The sequence below is a fragment of the Mytilus edulis genome, chromosome 10, assembly GCF_963676685.1.
Source record: "Mytilus edulis chromosome 10, xbMytEdul2.2, whole genome shotgun sequence".
Lineage (NCBI taxonomy): Eukaryota > Metazoa > Mollusca > Bivalvia > Mytilida > Mytilidae > Mytilus > Mytilus edulis.
Window position 1 is genome coordinate 13,407,069 of NC_092353.1, and position 23,287 is coordinate 13,430,355.

Genomic DNA, 23,287 nt, shown 5'->3' on the forward strand with positions numbered 1-23,287 from the left:
ATATTCAATTACATCAGTGAAATATATTTACATTTAAATTTAAACAATTAGACAAAAAATCATATAAGTAGGTATACCCATATAACAGTACAGCAGAGTATGATAAAACATAACACATATTAAGCATTTATAATGATTAAATTAAATACGTGCCTTCTCGGCCAGAAAGAAAAACTTCCCTAAATTGTTAAGTTCCTTTACATTATGAACAGATAGTAGTTGTATGAGTTTAAAATTAGAAGGTTTTCTCCAATAATAAGGTTTGATAAATTTCTTTCGAAGTTCATTATACTTTTCACATACTAAAATAAAATGATATTCATCCTCAATTAATTGTTTATCACACATATTACAAAGTCTATGATGTCTCTCGATATTATAAAATCGACCAGTTTCTATATTCAAACAGTGAGCAGATATGCGATATTTACAAATAAATGGTTTATAAATATAATTTACAGCATGATCTAAATAAAATTGTAACATGTTGGGGTCAAATACATATCTATACAACATACATTTTGGCGAGTCTTCAAAAAATGAGTTCATTTCACTATGAAATCTACCCTTTACTCTATCTTTGAATTCACTTAAAAACAAATTCACATTTTTTACACCCTGATATAACCAAATATCCTGGAACCCATACATGTATAATATGTCTCTAATTCGACAGGCCCAGTTATATTTGTCGTTTGGTTTTTTATTACATCCCTCGAGCATTTCTTCATAACAACATTTAAGAATACAGTTATCAGTACATAATAGCTTTAACCAATATTTTAACATTCGACAATATCTTTCTATAAACATAGGGTATCGTCCCAACTCACAATAAACCATATAATTAACAGTAGATGCTTTCACCTTTAATATACGTTTTAAGAATTTCATTTGAACTTGTTCGATATCATCACATTTGTGATTTTCCCAAACTTCACAACTATAATTCAAAATACTTGCTACATACGTGTCAAACAATGACAGCATAGTTTCAAAATTAAAACAGTCATCCTGCAATTTACTATACAGGCTAAATAATGCTTTACGACCTTGGTTTGCTAATGATTTTTGAGTGTATGTAAAATAACCATTATATCTAAATAAAATACCCAGATATACAAATTCATCACACATATCTATTGAATTTCCATTTAAATACCATCTCTCATTTGCTTTAACTTGTCCTCTGTTTCTGAATACAACAATTTTTGTTTTTAAACAATTAATAAATAAATTGTACTTATTAGAATAGACATTTAAACAATTAATCATCTTTTGTAAATCTTCAATATTTTCACTAAACAATACTGTGTCATCTGCATACATAAGTAAATACAGGTTCAACATTTTTAACTCATAAGGTTGACATCCTTGACTAATAAGCTCTATTTCCATGTCATTTACGTACAATGAATATAAAAATGGGGATAATGATTCCCCCTGCATTAAACCAACATTACTATTAAAGAAATTTGAGAAGCTACCATCAAATTTTACACAACATTTAAGTTTTGAATACATAGATTTTAATACATTTAATAGTTTACCAGTAACACCTAATCTGATAAGTCGTAACCATAACTTCATATGTGTGACACTGTCAAACGCCGTTTTATAGTCAACAAAACAACAATAAAATCTTTTACCAGATCTCAGAGATTTTGAAATTAAAGAATTGAGAGCGAAGATGGCGTCAGTAGTACCATAACCGGGTCGGAAGCCAAACTGGGCATCTGTTAGTACATCATGGTTTCTACTCCATTTAGTAAGTCGAGCGTTGATGAGAGTTGTAAACAGCTTTCCAATATGGGACACAAGAGATATTCCACGAAAGTTTCCAGGCTGATTAAAGTCACCTTTTTTGAATACAGGGATAATAATACTTTTTACCCACAATTCAGGGAAGTCACCATAGTAAGAATCAGGGACAAAAAAGGGGCAAAAAAAAAAAAGAGAGCATTTTTCTAATTTCCATATAATTACTTGTGTTTAAGTATATGGATCTGTCTAAAATTGTACTACAAGGTTCCATACTACAAAGGGAAGGCTTGGATCAAGCTTGGGGTTCAAGCTCCAAAAGGGAGGGAGAGTTCCAATTATTTAAGGGGTTCATATTTTTTTCCTTAAGAATTTATCAAAATTTGAAAGATTTTTAAAAGATCTTTGACCTCATTTATTTTGTGTCAGAAACCTATAACTTGTCAAAAATATGATCACAATCCAAATTCAGACAGTATCAAGCTTGAATATATTATATCCAAATTTGTCCCAACTGTTTAGGGTTCGACCTCTGCGGTCATATCAGGCTGTGCTCAGCACAGCATTTTATTTATAATGTTAGCAAACAATAACAACAATGATAGGGTAGACTGTAGACAGACAGAATCTTATTTTTCTTTTTTCTACAGATTTGAAAAAGTTAATTAGCACATCAGCTTTCCTTAGCTCCTTATTGATTTTTCTAATGAAGTCTAGAACACTCAATTCTTCATTATAAAACCTTCTGTGGCTACATATTATGTTCAAAAAAAAATAAATGCATAGATAAAACATATTTTCTCAATAAAAGATTGTGTTCTGAAAATAGATTCACTGGACTATGGCTTTCTAAACTTTTGACCCTGATCATGTCTGATGAAAATTTACCTATGAAATCTGATCAACAAACCCAGAAATTCACTTTTGTTCTTGAACTGAAAGTAGCAAGTTAGAGGAGCCTGTTGTTCAGTGGTTGTTGTTGGTGCATGTCTGTCTTGTGTTTTTTCGTAAATAGTTTTTTTCTCGTTTTAATTTTTTCACATTTTCATGTGGAGGAAATTTATTAGCCGACTTTATGATAGGTCTATTTTCATTGTTGAAGGCTTTACAGTTGCCTATAATTGCTTCCATTTACTTCATTTGAACTTTGGTGGATAATATTGATTGATTGATATGTGTTTGATGCCACTTTTAAAACTACCAGTATTTGTTTCCTGGTCGTGAGTTTTTATTGACGGAGGAAGCTGGATTGCCTGGAGAGAACCAGCGACCTTCAGTCGGAAAACTGATCATGACCATTCTAGTTAATTATGATTTGAGTGCACCTGCCACATTCAGGATTCAAACTGACATCAGTGTTGACTGGCTAGTAGTACATTAGTTGGACTACTTAGACCGATCAGAGGCCTTGTGTTGGATAATACTATGTCTCTTTATTTTGAAATAAAACTGGTGAAAAGTCAATGATTTCCATGCTGAAAATTTCAGTATTTATAATTAATGGTTAATGGATAAATAAGGAAAAATGATTATGAGAAATAATTGGCAGAGGCCTCTTTCTTGAATAATTTCAAATCAGAAGTTTGTTTACTCTTGATTGTGGGCAAAATTGCTGTGAAGAGATGTCCATGATTAGTTTTTGTCGAGCCTGCAACTTTTGTTGCAGAAAGCTCGACATAGGGATAGTGATCCGGCGGCGGCGGTGTTAGCTCACTTCTTAAAAGTTTTATATTTTAGAAGGTGGAAGACCTGGATGCTTCATACTTTGTATATAGATGCTTCATGTTACAAAGTTTCCGTCAGTCACATGTCCAATAACCTTGACCTCATTTTCATGGTTCAGTGACTACTTGAAAAAAAAGTTCAATTTTTTTGTAATGTTGAATTCTCTCTTATTATAAGTAATAGGATAACTATATTTGATATGTGTGTACCTTGCAAGGTCCTCATGTCTGTCAGACAGTTTTCACTTGACCTCAACCTCATTTCATTGATCAGTGAACAAGGTTAAGTTTTGGTGGTCAAGTCCATATCTCAGATACTATAAGCAATAGGGCTAGCATATTCAGTCTATGGAAGGACTGTAAGGTGTACATGTCCAACTGGCAGGTGTCATCTGACCTTGACCTCATTTTCATGGTTCAGTGGTTATAGTTAAATTTTTGTGTTATGGTCTGTTTTTCTCATACTATATGCAATAGGTCTACTATATTTGTTGTATGGAATGATTGTAAGCTATACATGTCTAGCGAGCAGATGTCATGTGACCTTGACCTCATTTTCATGGTTCAGTGGTCAAAGTTAAGTTTTTAAGTTTTGGTCTTTTTATCTAATACTATATGCCATAGGTCAACTATATTTGGTGTATGGAAATATTTTATGATCTTTATGTCAGTCGCGCAGGTTTTATTTGACCGTGACCTCATGTTCACGGTTCATAGCACAGTGCTAAGTTTTTGTGTTTTGGTCTATTTTTCTTAAACTATCAGTAATGGGTCAACTATATATGTTGTATAGAAGCATTGTTAGCTGTACTTGTCTGCCTGACATGGTTCATCTGACCTTGACCTCATTTTCAAGGTTCATTGGTCTTTGTTTAGTTATCTTGGTTAATGTTAAGTTTATGTGACAGTTGTAATAAAGCTTAGCTTTATGCTTAAGACTATCAACATAATATCAATGATTAGTATAGAAGGCGACATTTCAGCGTGTGCACTCTTGTTGTATATGGAGATAAATATGGACCATAATTTGGTATTCAGCCTTTGGTTTCTTTTTGTATCCTTTTTTATAAGTTCTAAAACTTTAACTTCTATTCTGTGGGTTGTGTTGGTGTTAGAATAGTATTAATGGAACAATTGAGTTTTTCAAGAAAAAATTAATACATTTTGATTCACCGTTTACGTGACAGGAAACCAAACAGGAAACCAATCTTTATTTTCTTTATTTTGCACAATATATTTGAAAAGACATAAATGAACACCATTACTAGTGTTACTTGCCTTATTATAAAACTCCTAAATATGTGCTTGTTTTGAAAACAATTTATTCAGAAATTTCCATATTTTCTTCATTGATACAGGATACCATAATCGTTATATCTTTTGATGTTTTAGCCAAAAAAATGTATCTATATTTGGTTTTGAAATTCCAGTTATATACAATTTATTCCAAATCATTGGCAATGTAAAATTCTTTAAATCCAGTAAAGAAAAAAACTTTTAACTTGTAATTAAAATCTTTAAAATAGGCACCATGTGATATTTGTGACCTGTACACCATCTACATGGTTTCCATATTTTAACCTACTTTAGTGGGCTAAAATTAATAAAGTACTTCCTTTCAAGTCATGCATGGTAAAAGTTTACTTCTCCTTTGACAAGTTTATTGCGTTTCTGAAAAGTGTTTGCAGAACATGAATAAAAAAAAATAATTAAAAATTGTGACAAAGATGCCACTTTTGTACATTCCAAGTGTAACGGTATATTAACATGTATTTTTTATTAAATTATCTTTATTCACCTAAAATATCCAGTAATATTTACTGCTGAAGCAAAATCAATCCAACGAGCATAGGCACAATGATAAGAGACGTAATGTCGATTGAATTTTCCAAGGACCCTTTACGTCGTTATCGGGAAACGAAGTGTGTTATAACGTCTGTCAAATCTGAAATCGATTTTGTCAAGTCATTGGGCATTTATTTTCACACAAGATCGTATGTAACATTATACACATAGGAAAAATAATAGACCCCCGGCGCAATCTCTTTGAAAATTGTATTTTCTTTTTTAAACAAGACGAAACAAGTCTACAGATTATGTTTGCTAACATCCCGTTGGAAACAAAAACAATGTTTAGACCTAGTATTTCATATATCTGGCCGTAAGGGCGTGATCACATGTTAGTCACATGTTTCACGTATGACCGGAAATGATTAGAACTTAACGACAAAAACAATTTTAATAAAAAAGGAAATAACTGGACTTCTGTTTCGTGTGAAATGTAACGCATAACGATAACGTCATTTTCTAACTGAATAATTACGAAGAACAAAACTAGAATGTAAATCATCTCTGATTTACCTGTTTGAACATCTCGCGAGAGTTCATATTTGCATACTGTTAGAAAGAATTCTATTATAACAAAGCAGATTACATCATCTAAAATTTGCGTTACGAAATCGGAAACCGAAGTAACGCTAGTGTTCTTACACCTGCTACAGAAATACTTATAGTTCTCGGCATTTTCTTCTGACTATTCTTATTGGTCGATGTTCTTTATTATTTGAAAGCAAAAGTTACGAATTTGCCGGTGACGATTATCTATAAATCAGTCAGCGTTATGCACTTCGGAAGCGAAAAGTAACGCGAGAAACGACACAAAAATACGGTCTTATAATCTTTGAAATTTGTTAATTTCAATTTTTTTTCTAGGGAAGAGTAGCATACACTTGTATGTTGATAAAAATAAAGGCATCTTTAGATGTAGTTACAACTTTTCTTACAGTAATACACATTTTTGTCACTTTTCTATCGTTAAAGGAAACGAGCCCAATAGCAAATTATGGTCCATATCTCATACTTCATTTGTTTATTAATCAATATTGTTGTACATTGGGGTTGGTATGTCAGAATCTTTGGTCATATCCTTAAAATGTCATATCATGCAGGTTGAGTGTTTTAGTTAAATAAATAAGAAATCGGAAATGATGTGAAAATTGTTTTGATCAAGAACAGTCTGGACAGTCTTACAAAAAAATCCATAGAACCTTTAAATAATTTGTCAGAATATAGTTTATATCATGCTCTTTAAAAAAGAATAGATGAAAAATATGGGTCGCTGGGATTTTTTTACCGCTTCAGGTTGTGCAAAATTGTCAGATTTTATAAAAAAAGAAGATGTGGTATGATTGCCAATGAGACAACTGTCCACAAGAGACCAAAATCACACAGACATTAACAACTATAGGTCATCATATGGCCTTCAACAATGAGCAAAGCCCATACCGCATAGTCAGCTATAAAAGGCCCCGATATGACAATGTAAAACAATTCAAAGGAGAAAACTAACAGCCTTATTTATATAAAAAAAATGAACGAAAAAACAAATATTTAACACATAAACAAACGACAACCACTAAATTACTTTGTATAGATTAAGCATGGGAAACACAGATTTGCAGGATAAAAAGAAAAATACACTGTAGAATATAAAGATAAAGTATCAGAATATTGCTCTAATGATGTGCTTTCGAATAATAAAAAGATAAAAAAGGGTAACTAAACTCATTTTCTTGCTACATAAAATGTCTTATGTTTTCTTTTGTAGTTTATTGTGTTTTATATTAAGTCATGTAAGAAGCTTTATATAAAAAAATGTTTTTCATTTTGTAGGTGATGAGAAATGCAAAGGTTATGGATATGTCACATTTTCTCTGATGTAAGTATTAAATGTCAAGGTCATGCATATCATATTTCACATTTTCTCTGATGTAAGTATAAAATGTCAAGGTCATGTATATTCTATGTCACATTTTCTCTAAAGTAGGAAGAGAATGTCAAGGTCATGAATATTATATTTCACATTTTCTCTGATGAAAGTATTAAATGTCAAGGTCATGCATATCATATTTCACATTTTCTCTGATGTAAGTATAAAATGTCAAGGTCATGCATATTCTATGTCACATTTTCTCTAAAGTAGGTATAGAATGTCAAGGTCATGGATATCATATTTCACATTTTCTCTGATGTAAGTATAAAATGTCAAGGTCATGGATATCATATTTCACATTTTCTCTGATGTAAGTATAAAATGTCAAGGTCATGGATATCATATTTCACATTTTCTCTGATGTAAGTATAAAATGTCAAGGTCATGGATATCATATTTCACATTTTCTCTGATGTAAGTATAAAATGTCAAGGTCATGGATATCATATTTCACATTTTCTCTGATGTAAGTATAAAATGTCAAGGTCATGGATATCATATTTCACATTTCCTCTAATGTAAGTATAAAATGTCAAGGACATGCATATCATATTTCACATTTTCTCTGATGTAAGTATAAAATATCAAGGTCAAGAATATCTTATTTCACATAAATAGTGACAGTTGGCGGGTATGAAAATGTTGTTTATTGTTTGCATTTAGTTATCCTCAAAACCACTTATTCTCTTCTGTTGTAAATGTTTAAATACAAAGTTATCACTTCCGGTAAAAAAAAAAATCTGGCATAAATTTCAAAGCTGAGTACTCAATCCATATCTTCGATGAAGAGTTTAATTTTGGATGGATTGATTAAAACAAAATAAAATTACTAAAACATTTTTAAAACTGCTACTACAATTCGGCCAAAAAGACCTGTTCATTCACTATCACCACCTCATGCACACAAGGAAGTTAACGGGAGACACGATTTTTCCCATCATCCTTTCTTACATCCACATGTACAAGTTACTGACAAAATGATGAGGCCTCAGAAAGAGTTTTTTAAAAGGAATTCTCTTTGTCCCTTCGCCATCCATTAGCACTTGACTGGGTAGCATAACAGCCAATTCCAAGCTCCTCCTCTAAATACCTGCCTTAGTATATTGCATGTTTTACATGCTGGAAAATACTAGATCAAGCTGAGGGAATAGCCTCAATTAGCCTTCCCTTTTGCGTAAATAGTTATTTTCTTGCTTCGTTAACCATGTTTACCCAATCTGTTAAATTTGTGGTGCGATCTTATAGTAAAACCCCGGTGATTTAGGTTGATCAATCATCATTCTTTATGTTACAGTCACATTTTCAAATGCCATCAATGTCTCACACGCAGTCTTTTTTCTTTTCAAGCAAAGGTAGAACTGTATCACAACTGGTAAAGGCATGGATCACAATAAGTGTGTGTGATCACTCATTGCTTAGAGCATTTGAAAGGTCATTGATAGTTTTGCCCTCTCAAACACAATCCATAGTTCGTCTACCCCTAAGTCACGGAGAAGCGAAACAGTAATGACAACATCATCAGTAACGACTTTTTCGAATCATGACTCGTTTAAGTTTGTGTTTCACTGCATCAGATACATGCACCATGATTCTAGCGTCTGCCTCTTAATGTGAACATAGTGCTAAACTTTACATAGCGTGGTGGATAAGATAGAATATCATGAACATTTGTTGCTACAACTACCATACGCATCCGAGAATTCATCCACTCGTGTTACAGTTTCAATGTATTTTATTGGGGTAAGGACATAATACTCAATCAACATACTCGTTAGCCCGCAAATACATGTTTATTCACAATCGGAGAGCTGATTTTCCACATTTACAAAGACTGGTATTGTTTCTTACATCCATAATGTACAAGCTCCTGATAAGATGAAGAGGCCTCACTAAGAGTTCAAAAGGGTTCCCATGGATCATATTTGTTCCTTCGCCATTCATAAGCATCTGGACTAGTTAGCATATAGGAACCAATTCCAAGCTTGTTACTCATTCATAGCCGCCATGGTATATTGCATGCTTTACATGCTGGAAAAGACTAGACCAAGTCGTGGGAATAGCCTCAATAAGTCGATCCTCTCCCAAAAAGCATGTTTTCTTGCTTTGTACTCATGCTAAAGTCACATCTTCAAACGTCATCCATGTCACCAACGCAGTTCCTTTTCCAGCAAATGTGTAATCTCTCAATGCCTAGTGCATTTGAAAGGTCATGTATAAAAATATATCTAAAGTTTTTCCCACTTCCAAATGCAAACCAAAGTTCGTCTGCCCCTATGTCACGGAATAGCTAAACAGCAATGACATCAGTATCGACTGTTCGATGGTGCTAAACTTGAAACATCATCCAATGGTGGATAACACTGAACATCCTGCGCATTTGTTGCTACAACTACCGTTTCCTCAAAATTTAATTGAGCAAGCTGCTGTGAATGGAAACTAAAAATGTCTTTCTTATTGTCGTCATCTCTCAGATCACTTTACCAATTTTGAGGAATTTGTTTTGACCCTGGATTCGTCTGTGTATTCTCTTTCCCCAAAATGTAGCTCTTGCTTCTTGTAGCAGCCTTCAAACTACCAGTATTGTCTATGTACGCATCCGAGACTACACCCACTACAGTTTCAAGGTGTTTCCTAACCAGTATGCTGATTATTATGTCCTTACCTTAATAAAATTCCTTGAAACTGTGAAAGAGTGGATGAAATTTTTGATGAGTATGGTAGTTGTAGCAACAAATGCTTAGGATTTACAGTGTTATCAACCTCGTGATGTATTTCAAATTTAGCACCATGTTCACTTTAAGAGGCTGACACTAGAATCATGGTGCATGTGTCTGATGCAGTGAAACACGAACTTAAACAAGTCATGATTCGAACAGTCATTACTGATGATGCTGTCATTAGTGTTTCACTATTCCATGACATACGGGTAGACGAACTATGGATTGTGTTTGGGAAGGCAAAACACTTTGGATTAATATCTATCAATGGTCTTTCAAATGTACTAGACAATAAGTGATCACACACACTTAACATGATTAACTAGGACAGAAAATAACTATTTGCACAAAAGGGAAGGCTAATTGAGACTATTTCCTCAACTTGGTCTACTCTTTTCCAGCATGTTAAACGTGCAATATACTAGGGAAGGTGTTTAGGGGACGAGCATTGGATTGGCTCTTATGCTACCCAGTCCAGGCGCTAATGGATGGCGAAGGAACAAAGAGAAAAACTCTTTCTGAGGCCTCATCATTTTGTCAAAAGCTTGTACATTGTGGATGTAAGAAGGGATGTCTCTGTCGTAGTTAATGTGAAAAATCAGGTCTCCAGCGCACTGCTTTGTGTGCATGTGCTAAGGACTTTGAATAAACATGTATTTTGGTCAAATAGTAGTAATTCTAAAAATGTTTTAGTATTATATGGATTTTTTTTTAATCAATCTATTCAAAACTCTACATCAAAGAAATGGATTGAGTACTCATCTTTGAAAGGAGTAGGTTCAGTAAGACCCCTTTTTGGCCCCAAAATATAGCAGTTTGACAAAATTATGAAAATGTAATATTTAAGCTATTTATTGGAAAGAAGAATGTCTCTGCTACATGGATATGGGCTGTTTTTGACAATACTATGCACTTATATCGGGTAGTAGCACCATTAAGTCATGCTAAATTACTGAAATCTTCAAAATTTAAGCATTTTAGTTAAATTTTAGACAGTTTCCGTCTCAAATGGAAGTGGCCGCATTCGTGTTCATTCATAATATTGAAATGTTAGTTGTATTTGTTGATAATACATAATATATATAAAGATTGAGGATGAACACGGATGCGGCCACTTTCATTTTTGACAAAAACCATCTAAAAAGTGAGGTTTTTTGGCATATTTGATAGTTTTTTTAGATTTAAGCTTGAATCGGAGCGTTTTTAATGACTAAATCAGTTAAAATCTATCACAATAACTTATCGAATCAATTAAAATAGAAATTTAAGTGTTTAAAAAGTGTAAAATCTTTCGTTAGATGAACTTCAAAATTGAGGCCAAAATTGGTCCTTACCGGATCTACTCCTTTACGCCGTATTTTTTACCGGAAGTGTCAACTTCGTATTTAAACATTTACAACAGAATAGAATTAGAGGTTTTGAGGATAACTTAAAGCCAAAATATTAATGACCAGCAGAAAAAACAACATTTTCTTTACATTTTGAAAAAAAGTTGAATATTTAAATAATGAATTTATATTTCTATGTCCGCCATTTTGAATATTGTCTCATAAATGTGCCAAGTTTGAAAAGGGCCTACAAAACATAAAAGAAATAAGGCCTACAAAACATAATATGACTTCTATATTTGAACTGTAATTTGGATCAAATAACACTTTTAATCACTGCCTCTCCTTTTATCCTAATTTTCTTTCAGTATAAATGGTTTTATATATCAGTAGACAATATTGATTCCTGTTTTATCTATTAGAGCCTTCAGCTTAAGGAAATTGCAATAACATTCTATTTTACACGCAATACTAATTTAAGTCACTCTGGTGTGAGGTTTAATGATTAAATGACATTCTATTTAATCTTTTTGAATAATTTGCAGAATTATTCTTGAGTCTTTTGTAAAAGAATAAATGATATTGTATTAATTAAAATCAAAACTGGGGATCAAAATCAAGACAATCAACTTGGAAAAAAATGTAGGAAAAAATGTGTTGCATGTCAAATTTATAAAGAAATTTGAGTAAGTTGCTTTCCATAGCATTATTTATCTATTGATGTTATATTAATATTTTTGTAAACGACTTACAATTAGGAGATAACTGTATTGTATTTTAAGCTCCGACGGCATCAATTGGGGATTTGATGGTTGCAAAATAAGTTTACTGGCGACGCGTTAGCGGAGACAGTCAACGGTTATTTGCGACCATCAAATCTCAAATTGATGCCGTCAGAGCTTAAAATAGAATATTGTTGTCTCCATTCTAATGAAACTGACAGAAAACAACGTTAAAACATGTATTTGAAATCTGTCATATGCCGTCTGCTCTTGCGCGTACGCCCCTGCGAGATGAAATTCATGAACTGATGAACCACCATGAACTGTTCATGAATGTTCATGAACAATGCATGACTGTTCATAATGAGTTCATTAAGTTTCGTTCATGAATTTAGTTCATGAATAGTTCATAAAATGCAGTTCATGAATATTTTCTGAACTTTAATGAACTGTAAGTCAGTTCATAATGTTCATAAATTGTTCATAACACATGTTCATGAACATTTTATGAACTTTAATGAATAAATGAATACATAAAGTTTATAAAAAAATTCATAAATTTGACTGTCATACAAGTTCTCATAAAATTTGACATCCATTACATTGTATCATGACATCACAATTAAAGTGCTTTTAGCATGACCTCTAGTTTATTCATTTACAGATCTTGAGATCATTTTGAGACAAAATTCAGTTGAATAGCAAAAGTGTAAATACATGTATGAGGGGGAGGACAGGGGTAAGGGAGACAGGGAGGAAGGGTGTAGGAGAAAGGAGAAAGGGTGTAGGAGAAAGGAGAAAGGGGGTAGGAGAAAGGAGAGGAAGGCTGGGAGAAAGAGAAAAAGTTGGAGAAAAAAAATAAAATATGAAAAAATAAAATATCTCTCTTTTTTGTGGTAAATTAAAGAAAATAAAATAATCATTAAAAAAAAATCATTTAACAACAGATATTAGCTCAGCACCTTTTTCTTTTTTTCATACTATGCCAGAAGAGTGTTACATTTTTAGAGTCATACAAAATTTGGGACTCACTTTGAAGTTTTGTAACTTACTTTGAGCTGGAGATGTTTCTCATGTTTCGTTTTTACAATCATGACAAATTTGGTAAACTTAATTTCTTTCTTCTAAAGATGTAATTTCTGATTGTCTCTCAAAGTTCAAACATGTGCCTTTCTTAACCATCATACGGCACATAGAGGAACTTGGAAAATAAGGACAGATTAATGACAATTCATTCTTTCCCAAACATTGCAGACTGGTGTCAATAATTATCATTATTAATGAATTACGTTTACCTATTGTAAAACGCTTCAATGACTTTGACAAAAGATTACAATGTAGACAAATGATTACAAGTGACTGGGAATAGAAAAACGTCATAATGACGTCAGCAAAATGATGTTTTTGACGCTTACAATACAAATGAAGATGTTTGATGAGGAGTGAAGTAATATAGCTGTCAAAACAAAGCAGATTTGTTATCAGATAAGTAAATTATATATATTTTGATTATATTTTTTTGCTGAATAACTATTTGTTGAAGCATTTTATAATAATTATTGATTAATTAAAATAAATATAAAACACCAGAAAGTAGCCTTTACATTTTACAGTGTTAGTTTAATGATTTCCATTCAGGAATAACTGATAGATTTGTACAATATATTGTATTTCAAGGTAAAAATAATTCATGCTTCAGCCACTCTTATGATTGTGTGTGGGTAAATTAAAAGGGGAAAAAGGGGGGTAGGTACATTATTTGAAATGTCATGAAAAGGCTGAAGTGATATTCATGTTATTAATCTTACTCTATTGATATTTTAATAAAAACAACATTTATTAAATTAAATTATTACATTGTATTATACCTGTTAGAAACTGTTTAATCTTGAGTGCTTATTTATAAAAACAAATATCAAGGACTTTTGATTCTTTGTGGAGTGATTTTTGATTTTGCAGGGGGAAACTCAGATGCATTTATTGATTAAAAGATCTGTTCAACTGTGAAGAATTTCAAGCAGAACAACTGCACCAAGATGTTATTTAGCATTTCTAGTTGGAAGTCCTGATACAGCAATTTTAATTACAGACAGGAAGAGAAGTTTACTTATGATAATAACACAAAAAATGAAAATTCAAAAAAATCCTTTTAAATTATTTCATGAACTTTAGATGAACAGTTCATGAACTACAAGTGGACAGACAATGTTCATGAATTAAATTACTAATGAACAGTTCATAAACACAGTAGTTCATGTGTTCATGAATGATTCATGGACTGGTATGGTTCATGAACAAATTTGAACTATACATGAACAGGACATGAACTACAAATGGACAAGCGTGTTCATGAACTATAAAATCATGAACAATTCATGAATAATAAAAGTTCAAGAACTATTTTTGTTCATGAACTTTAATGAACCAAAGAGTTCATGAACACTTTCTGTTCATGAATAGTTCATTATTCACTGGTTCATGAACGTGCTTGTCCATTTGTAGTTCATGTCTAGTTCATTAACTGTTCATGAATCTTTTATGAACAATTCATGAATTATGTTCATGAATCATTCATGAATCATCCATGAACATTCATGAACTATTCATAATCATTTCGCAGGGGTGTCCCATAGCATCAATTAAGGAATAACAGTACTGTAGTTGAAGAGTTGCCACCGTCAATTGTAGATTTGACGGTCGCAAATGCAGTTTTACTGGCGACGCGTAGCGGAGACAGTAAAACGAAGATTTGCGTCCGTCAAATCAAAATTGACGGTGGCAACTCTTCAACTACAGTGCTGTTATTCCGATTCTAATGCATTACAAAAAGAAAAAATACGATAAAACTTGAAAAAATGTCTAAATTTGACAAATAGAAAAAAATCCGCAAAACTTCATGATGAACTTTGGCACAAAGACGTCATGGCTAAACATGACTTCATACACATGAAAACTTCCAAACTGGAGGTTATAACGTTACCTGTACGCTTCACATTCGGATAAAATTACATTAAAACGGCGAATTCGATGAAGGTGTTGTTTTATTTTCGATTATATAGTAGTAATCAAACATTTGTTGATTCAATCAATTCAAAATGGTTGTCCCTCTTTAGTTACGCCTGATCAACTGTGAATTTGACGGCAACTTTTAGCCAATGAAAAAAATTGTTACATCAAAATTGCTATAGAATTGTCAATTGATGCCATGTAAGAAAGTGATGTTATATATCCAATCAAAATGAACGTTACAAACGTTGCATTAGAATATGCAGTTGATCTACCTGAAGAATCCATGAACTTCTGGTACTAATGAAACAGGGACCTTCACTGAGATAGCTGTGTCAGTGGAGTAATTGTTAACAGCGTGCAATACTGTTGTTGAAAAAAAAAAGGTTCTCTCCATAATCCACATTGTCTTTTGTCAATACTTTTGATATATAAAGTGTAAAATTTAAATGTTTATGCATCATAATTACGAAAAAAAAAGGCTAAAAGTTGACTAATATGTGTACATCTAAAGAACCTGCATTGTAGAAAAAAAATCCAACTGAAATTGACAATTGAAAATTTTACCAAATAGATGTTGTTTTCTTTTTGACTTGAGTATAGTTGAAGTCATCATGCTTGTTTACTTTTTGCCTTGAGTATAGTTAAAGTTATCATGGTCAGAACATGAATTGGATATTTAAACATGTTAATCAGATTGACATTATGATAATGTATGATATAAAATGTCCTCTTGGTTGATAAATTTCAGTGAGGATGCTGAGAAAGCTAAAAACCAAATAAAGACTGTTGATAAAAGGAAAATATATGTTAATTATGCAAACAAAAAGAAGGATACTAAAATAAAGAAGTCTTTGTCATCCAAAGTTGAAAATGGAGAGAAACAGACAAAGGAGCCAGAAGAAGAAAAAAGTGAAGGTTTGTGTTTAATTTTTTTCTGTCTTAAAGTTTTTGATATAGATTTTTGTTCTTGGAAACAAGTAATAAATCTGTGAAGATATTATAATAATTATACCTGTTGATAGGTCAAGGTAGGTTATGTAGAGAAAACTATTTAATTTTAATTTTAAAATATCTGCAGCCATCACTTGACCTTTTACAGGTTGTTAATTTTTAAAATCAAATATACTGATAACACTTTATAAGGAGAACAGTTTGAGGTTAACCAGAAAAAATAAAGTATTTTTCTCATTTTTAGATATAAAAAAAAAGCAGTTTGATGACCTCTAATCTTTTCCTTGAGTCTTGATTTAATAAGTATACTAAACAATTAAAAAAATTACTTGTCCAGCTGATTACAGGCTGTCTGAAAGTTTAACAATGCTTAACATAACATGTCTGCATGTTGGGTCATATCTTAACTTAAAAACATTAATTGTTAATACTGTAAATTCATAAATTATTGCAAGCATTAATATTGCGATTTTGTTAAATTAGACATGAATCAGATTTTAATTTTTGCTCATATAAAAAAAAATTAAATGAATTATATAATTGCTACTATAACCCTGTTACATATTTAGTAATAATAACATCGCAATAATTTCTTTTTCTGAATTTCATCGTTTAATCATTGTTTACTGACCCTGTTTGAACTTTCAATAATGCATACACATGTTGTTGGTAAACAGACATTTACAAACGTAGAAACAAATACATCGTTTAATCAGGTTGAAGTTAGAAAAAAAATGTAGTGTTTGTACTAACAAACGATGAACGACAAACTGTAGACACATATTTAGCGAGTGCATAGTTTGTCAAAGTTTACATAAACCTTGCAAATGTTTGTTAAAAACAAATGATCAAAACATGTGCTCGCTTAGCTGTTTGCATCGTTTGCGTTAGAAAGAAATGCACTCTTTATCATGTCAAGGTTTATTTAGCTTAGCTATACACTGTGAGATAAAATAATACCTTTCCGTCAGGGCTTCCAAAATTTTGTTGAGCCAGCCGGCTTGACATTGGTAAAACATGGACCATAAACGGATACGTAAAATCCGTGTCGTTTCAAAACATAACTGAGTGAAGAAGCTCTTTTCACTTTATTTCTTCAACAAAATACTTGAATTGAACGTAACAGATACAGATATCAATGATAATTTTAGCATTTTTGAAGAAATGTAGGATGCATAATTGAATTTCCCACCTGTGCACATGCGCACACTTGTTCTTGTTCATACAATGTAGTTCTCACGATTTTTCATTTAAAACCTTTTTAAATGTTTCATCAAATCATGTTTATAAATCTATTTATTATAATTTTAATCTTTTGGACTAAATCAATTAGATACAAACCGCTGAAATATACGAAAATAATTGTGAATAGACCGATTAATTTATACGATGTCCGGTACTGAAAATAGTTTACCTGTCACCTGAACAGGTAGTTTTCAGCTGTCCAACAACTAATTAGCTTTGATTAAATTAGAAAGTATTGAAGGAGGGGTTGTTTTGATAGTAACTAATCATCATGTCACTTTTATGACCGGAAATGTTTGCCTGTTAAAGGCAAAAGGTTGGGTCAAATATCGTGAATAATGTTAAAATGACTGAAAAAGCCTTGAAAACTAAAAAGTAGATGACCGTTTCATGTTTTGCCCAGCTGGACTTTTACCGGACATTATACAATTGACCGTAATATATGGCGGTTTTGGAAGCCTTGCTTTCCGTATAATTCATCATAATGTTCCAATTTGCAGACTACATTTAATCTAATTTAGCAATCTCTTATTCCCTTTTTAATCTCTACAAATTAATTATACTTGGCATTATATGATAAGGTATGCATAGAATTTTATTATGGATAAATACTTATATATGACGTATATATAACATGAATTATCATTGATATGGTCATCATGATAAATTAGCTGTTTACATCACTTAATTTGAATTATTTCTATTTTCTTTTCTACATCAGTAAACTGACCCCTTGTCTGAGGGAGGGTTGTTCTCAACCTGATAATAACAAACACAGGTCAAAATACGGCCTTTTACACAGGGCTTTGATACAGACCAAACAGCAGGCTATAAAGGATTCCAAAATTATTAGCGTACACAATTCGAACAGGAAAACCAACGATCTAATTTATATATCAAATATTCTCACAGATATTTACAAAGTGTGGTGGGGTGCTTTTGTGTTTAAAATCGTTATATACAGGTTAGACTGTGATTTTAAAAACAAATGTTGATATCTATTTATAATATTTACAAAAAAACGGTGCGGGAAATGGACATGATTACATTTCCGGATGCGGGAAGCGGGAATATAAAAAAAATAAAAAAATTCTGTTTTGAAAAAAATAGGTGCGGGCGGGTCCGTCGAACAAGGAATCAAATTGGTGTGGCCTTAGCACAAACTTTGGAAATAATTTAATCTATGATTTTCCATAAAAATGATATGTATATCTGTCATGTCTTTTTGTAAATTAAATTATTAAAAAGTATTTTTTTCAAAAGTGTATAAAACTAATCCATCAAAGATTTAAAGATTATAATAGATTGAATGGAAATATTCCGACCCCCAATTGGAAAAAAAAAGGTCCACAGATGATACAAAAATATTCTAAATCAAGAATTTCCCCATACATTATAATTATAGTGTTAAATGTTGAAAAAAAAATTGATTACCAGCATCGATAAAAAAAACCCGGAATAAAACGTTTGCGCGGAAAAATTTCTGGCTCAGATAAATTAACAAAATACCCCCCCCCCCCTTTTTTTTAAAGTTAAGTGGTTGCTTTTTTATGAAAGCCATTTTGATGATTTGCTGTAGTTTAAAAATAATAAAGATGTCTCGATTAAGCATCAGAAAATGTAGGCTGCAGCAGCTTGCTTACAGGCGAAGAATATATATTTTTATTCTCATAAAGCCAATGCATTACATCGATCGGTACAGAGATTGAAGGAGAAGAAGGAATGATATATTAGGGATCACTATATTCCTACCTTTTCTGTTTGTTTCAAATGGTATTTCTTCTCCAAGGAGTATTTGGCAAAGGGAGGGGAGAATGTTTTTTGGTTTTGTTTTAAGGGTAATTTAACGGATCCGAGATACATGTACTAGACAAACAATACATTTACCTCACACTTTTTAAGTAATTGCATTTATGAGTGAATCGTTGTTTGAGTAAAGACCAGAGGCAAACATTTCTGTGCAAGTCAAGTCGATTCGGAAAGACCTTAATTTTCAAATGAATTATACATGTGTTCAGCAATGATGCTGCTTTGAGTCTTGGTAAGGGCTTAACAAAGCTACGTTAAGTTTTAAAAAAACCAAATAAATATATCAAGTTTAGACTAATATTTCTGTAAAGAACTTTATTAATAATTGTTTACCATCAATTTTATTCAAAAATTGTTTCTTCCTTAAATATACACAGTGAAACTAATGTTTTAAATGCCTAGTTTTGTGTACACTTAATCTACACAAGGCCTACATCGAGTATCGACTGCATGTAGACAAAACATGTTTTACACTACATGTAAACATTGAGTTTTATCAATGGGAACGTAATTTTGTTTAGTTTACGTGTGAGTTACACTTACACAACACCGAGTTTAGGTCAATGTGAACACGGCCTGACTCTTGAAATCTACCATTATTTAAATTTAAATTCTCCCTCGCCCTGCTCGTCCGAATTTAAAGCATTTAATTTCTAATTCAATAGGCTATAAACAAGACAAACACAGATATAGGATTAGTTGCTCGCAGTAACATCTTATTTTCTCTTGCGATACAATATTTTATTTTACTGAATTGTACATATTTCTTCAATCGAAACATTATATAAACACATGACATATAACATTGTTCCTCTTTCGCATCGTTTCTTTTCCCCCGGCTAATGCCTCCAACGCCTGTACGTACAATAAACATAGCAGCAACTGCACATATACCTATGTGACCAACTTCAATCCGACGTAACTGCGAGCACCTTCGATACTAATACATTTAGATCCCAAACTTTATATAGTACCTTTAAACCCCACCCATAAAAACCGCCAAAACTTTCCTCGTGCCTCCTGCACCTAACATCAAACTTATAAATAGTACATACTGTTACAAAACCAGTATCCAAACTAGTTATACTAGTTCCCATCTATAAATATTAACTACAAATAGCAAACGGGAAAAACCCTATTTCAAACGAAATAAAATACATGAATATTTAATAAACAGACATTCAAAAGAGTTAAAAACCAAAGAATAGAAAATTGAAAAGACTTATGACATAAGAGATCCAACAGGTTTTCTTGTGCTAACAATCCCCTGTGGAGATTTCAACAGTCTGGAAGATATGAATAATATTTTGATGATGTTTGTTTGGGGCAGACTGTTAAAGATATACAAGGGTTAAAGAAGTCTGCTTCACATTGATTTTTAGGCAGTTAAGCTGCCTTATGCGAGCACCCTAGATTTGTGTTCTACCCAATAAATGCTGAAATATGTGCCATTGTTATTATCTAGCTCGATGTTATGTTATTTATAACTAATTGGACAGTTTTTTCATACTTTTAATTCTTCAATAACAAAAAATATGACCAGAAAAACCTTAAATGATCGTCGAATTATCCAAAAGTTTTGAAGTTGCACATAGGAAGTAGGGCATATTAGGAATCTTTATGTAGTTTATTATCCCCTCAGATTTTGGCTAAGCTGTCAAGGAACAAATGTATGAAATGTTTAATTTCTGAAAATCTCTAAAGACAAGTATTTTAGATTTTCCAAATGGCCGACTTGAGAGGGTAATACGAATGACCGAATAACACTTGTAATGACCGAATAACACTGAAATTTTAATATTAGCACATATTGGTGACTTTTAAACATTGATTATTAAATAATAATATATTTTCGATGTATTCTATAACTTAAAAATGATTTAAAGAATGCAGATAAGTTCATAAAGATCATTTTATATTTAGTGTGTACTTCCAACATGGCGGCCATTGTGATTTCCGTGGTCACCATGCTGGATGTAGACACTAAATTTTAAAAGTTCTTTATGAACCTATCTGCTCGCTGTAAATCATTTTAAAGCTATAAAATACATGGATAATACATGTAATATACTATTATTTAATAATTAATTTTTAAAAGTTACCAATATGTGCTAATTTTAAAATTTCAAGTGTTATTCGGTCATTACAAGTGTTATTCTGATATTTACAGTGTTATTTGGTCATTCGAGGTACCAGACTGGAGAGGAAATAAAAAAATAACTTTGCAAACCTTTTTACCAAAGTCTCCTAATAAACGATCTCAAAACTTATTTTTAGCATTATTATTCATGACAGCGATGTTCATTTTGTTCAACCACTAGCTTTATACAGAAAATCGTCAACAAATAATGTGTAAATTCGAGTAAAATCGTAACTGACAAAAACATCATTGAAAACAAAATGGCTGACATGAGAAGAAAATTACAATATCGGATCCGGTTCCAGAAGCGGATATGGGTAACTCTGGGTTTTGGCGATCAACTTTTAAAAAAATCAGACAGATGACAAAATACATCTTTGCATGGTAAATAAATATAAACACTAGAATTGAAAACCAAAAGATATATGTAAAAGAATGAAAAAACAGAAAATATTTTGTATTGAAACTCAAAATTACTTTTTGACAAATTTTAATGTCAAAATCCAATACATTGTGAGTCTTTGTCACACCTGGGAACAGTATATCTTACAATATATATGGTCCTGGTGACAGTATAAATTTTTCAGTAATAAATATTGGTAAAGCAATTTAGATGCTTTTAAAGTGTAAACATTTTACTGCAATTTCAATGGGTATTTTTTTTCTCAATTTTGATGGCTCAGTTAAAATAGCTGGAAGTTTCTTATTTTACACATATAGTGCAACTAGATTATATGATACCTGAATGTAAGCAAATCATATGATATTTATGTGGAGTCCTTTGGGGCACTCTACCCACTCCTGTTTGATAACTTTAAAACGGATGAGATCCCCACTTCTCAACCATATACATTCATGTATGGGACTATATAACTAATCAAATGAAATATAGGTGAAGTTTCTAGGGTCACCCACCACCTCCTGCTTTAGAACTTGGAAACAGTCGAGATCTCCATCCCTCAACCATATTTATTCATGTATGGGACAATATAACCAATCAAATAAAATACAGGGGGAGTCCCTGGGGTCACCCCACCCCTCCTGTTTGGGAACTTTGAAACAGTGGAGATCCCTACCCCTAAACCATATATATTCATGTATGGGACAATATAATAAATCAAATGAAATATAGGGGGAGTCCCTGTGGGTCATCCCACCCTCCTGTTTGAGAACTTGGAAACAGTCGATATCCCACCCCTAAACCATAATATATTCATTTATGGGACAATATAACAAATCATATGAAATATAGGTGGAGTTCGTGGGGCCACTCTACCCCTTCCTGTTTGAGAATTTGAAAACGGTTGAGATCGGATCCCCACCCATAAACCATATATATTCATGTATTGGACAATATAACAAATCAAATGAATTATAGGGGGAGTCCCTAGGGTCTCTGCACCCTCCTGTTTGAGAACTTGGAAACAGTATAGATCCTCACCCCTTAACCATATATACTCATGTATGGCACTAAATAACAAATCAAATAAATTATAGGGGGAGTCCCTGCGATCACCCCACCCCTCCTGTTGTTTGAGAACTTGGAAACAGTCAGGATCCCCACCTTAAAATTAAGTTGCCATATATTTTCATGTATGGGACAAAAGAACTAATCCAATGAAATATAGGGAGAGTCCTAAGGGTCACCCTACCCAATCCTGTTTGGAAACAGATGAGATCCCCACCCCTCAACCATATATATTCACGTATTGGACAATATAACAAATCAAATAAGTATAGGGAAAGTCACTGGGGTCCGCCACCCCCTCCTGTTTGAAAACTTGATAATGGTCGAGATCCCCACCCCTAAACCATATATATTCATGTATGGGACAATATAAAAAATCAAATGAAAAATAGGAGTAGTCCCTAGGGTCACCCCACACCCTCTTGTGTGTGTTTTGAGAACTTGTAAAAGATTGAGATACCAACTCCTAAACCATATTCATTCCTGTTTGTCATTTCAAAAAGATTGAATGACATACAAGGTCAATCTCATAGGCGTCACATATGCATATCACTTTGCTAGGCCTAACACCTGTCATTTTATTCCAAACTTAGACATCATGGACTTGGGGTGAAGGTGGGAGTCATTTACATTTACTATGG

At 32.4% G+C, this 23,287-nt stretch overlaps 2 protein-coding genes across 2 annotated transcripts in view; one reads left to right on the plus strand and one right to left on the minus strand.

Annotated features, from left to right (window-relative positions):
• LOC139493479 (importin subunit alpha-1-like) overlaps positions 1 to 23,287 on the minus strand; it is a 343,903-nt gene that overhangs the window by 55,164 nt on the left and 265,452 nt on the right. The window lies entirely within an intron of this gene.
• Positions 1 to 23,287, plus strand: part of LOC139493444 (RNA-binding protein 28-like) — a 53,028-nt gene that overhangs the window by 6,423 nt on the left and 23,318 nt on the right. Inside the window, exons 2-3 of the mRNA XM_071281847.1 lie at positions 7,158 to 7,203; positions 15,782 to 15,948. Of these exons, the coding sequence (XP_071137948.1) occupies positions 7,158 to 7,203; positions 15,782 to 15,948 (213 nt within the window). The remainder of the gene's footprint in view (positions 1 to 7,157; positions 7,204 to 15,781; positions 15,949 to 23,287) is intronic.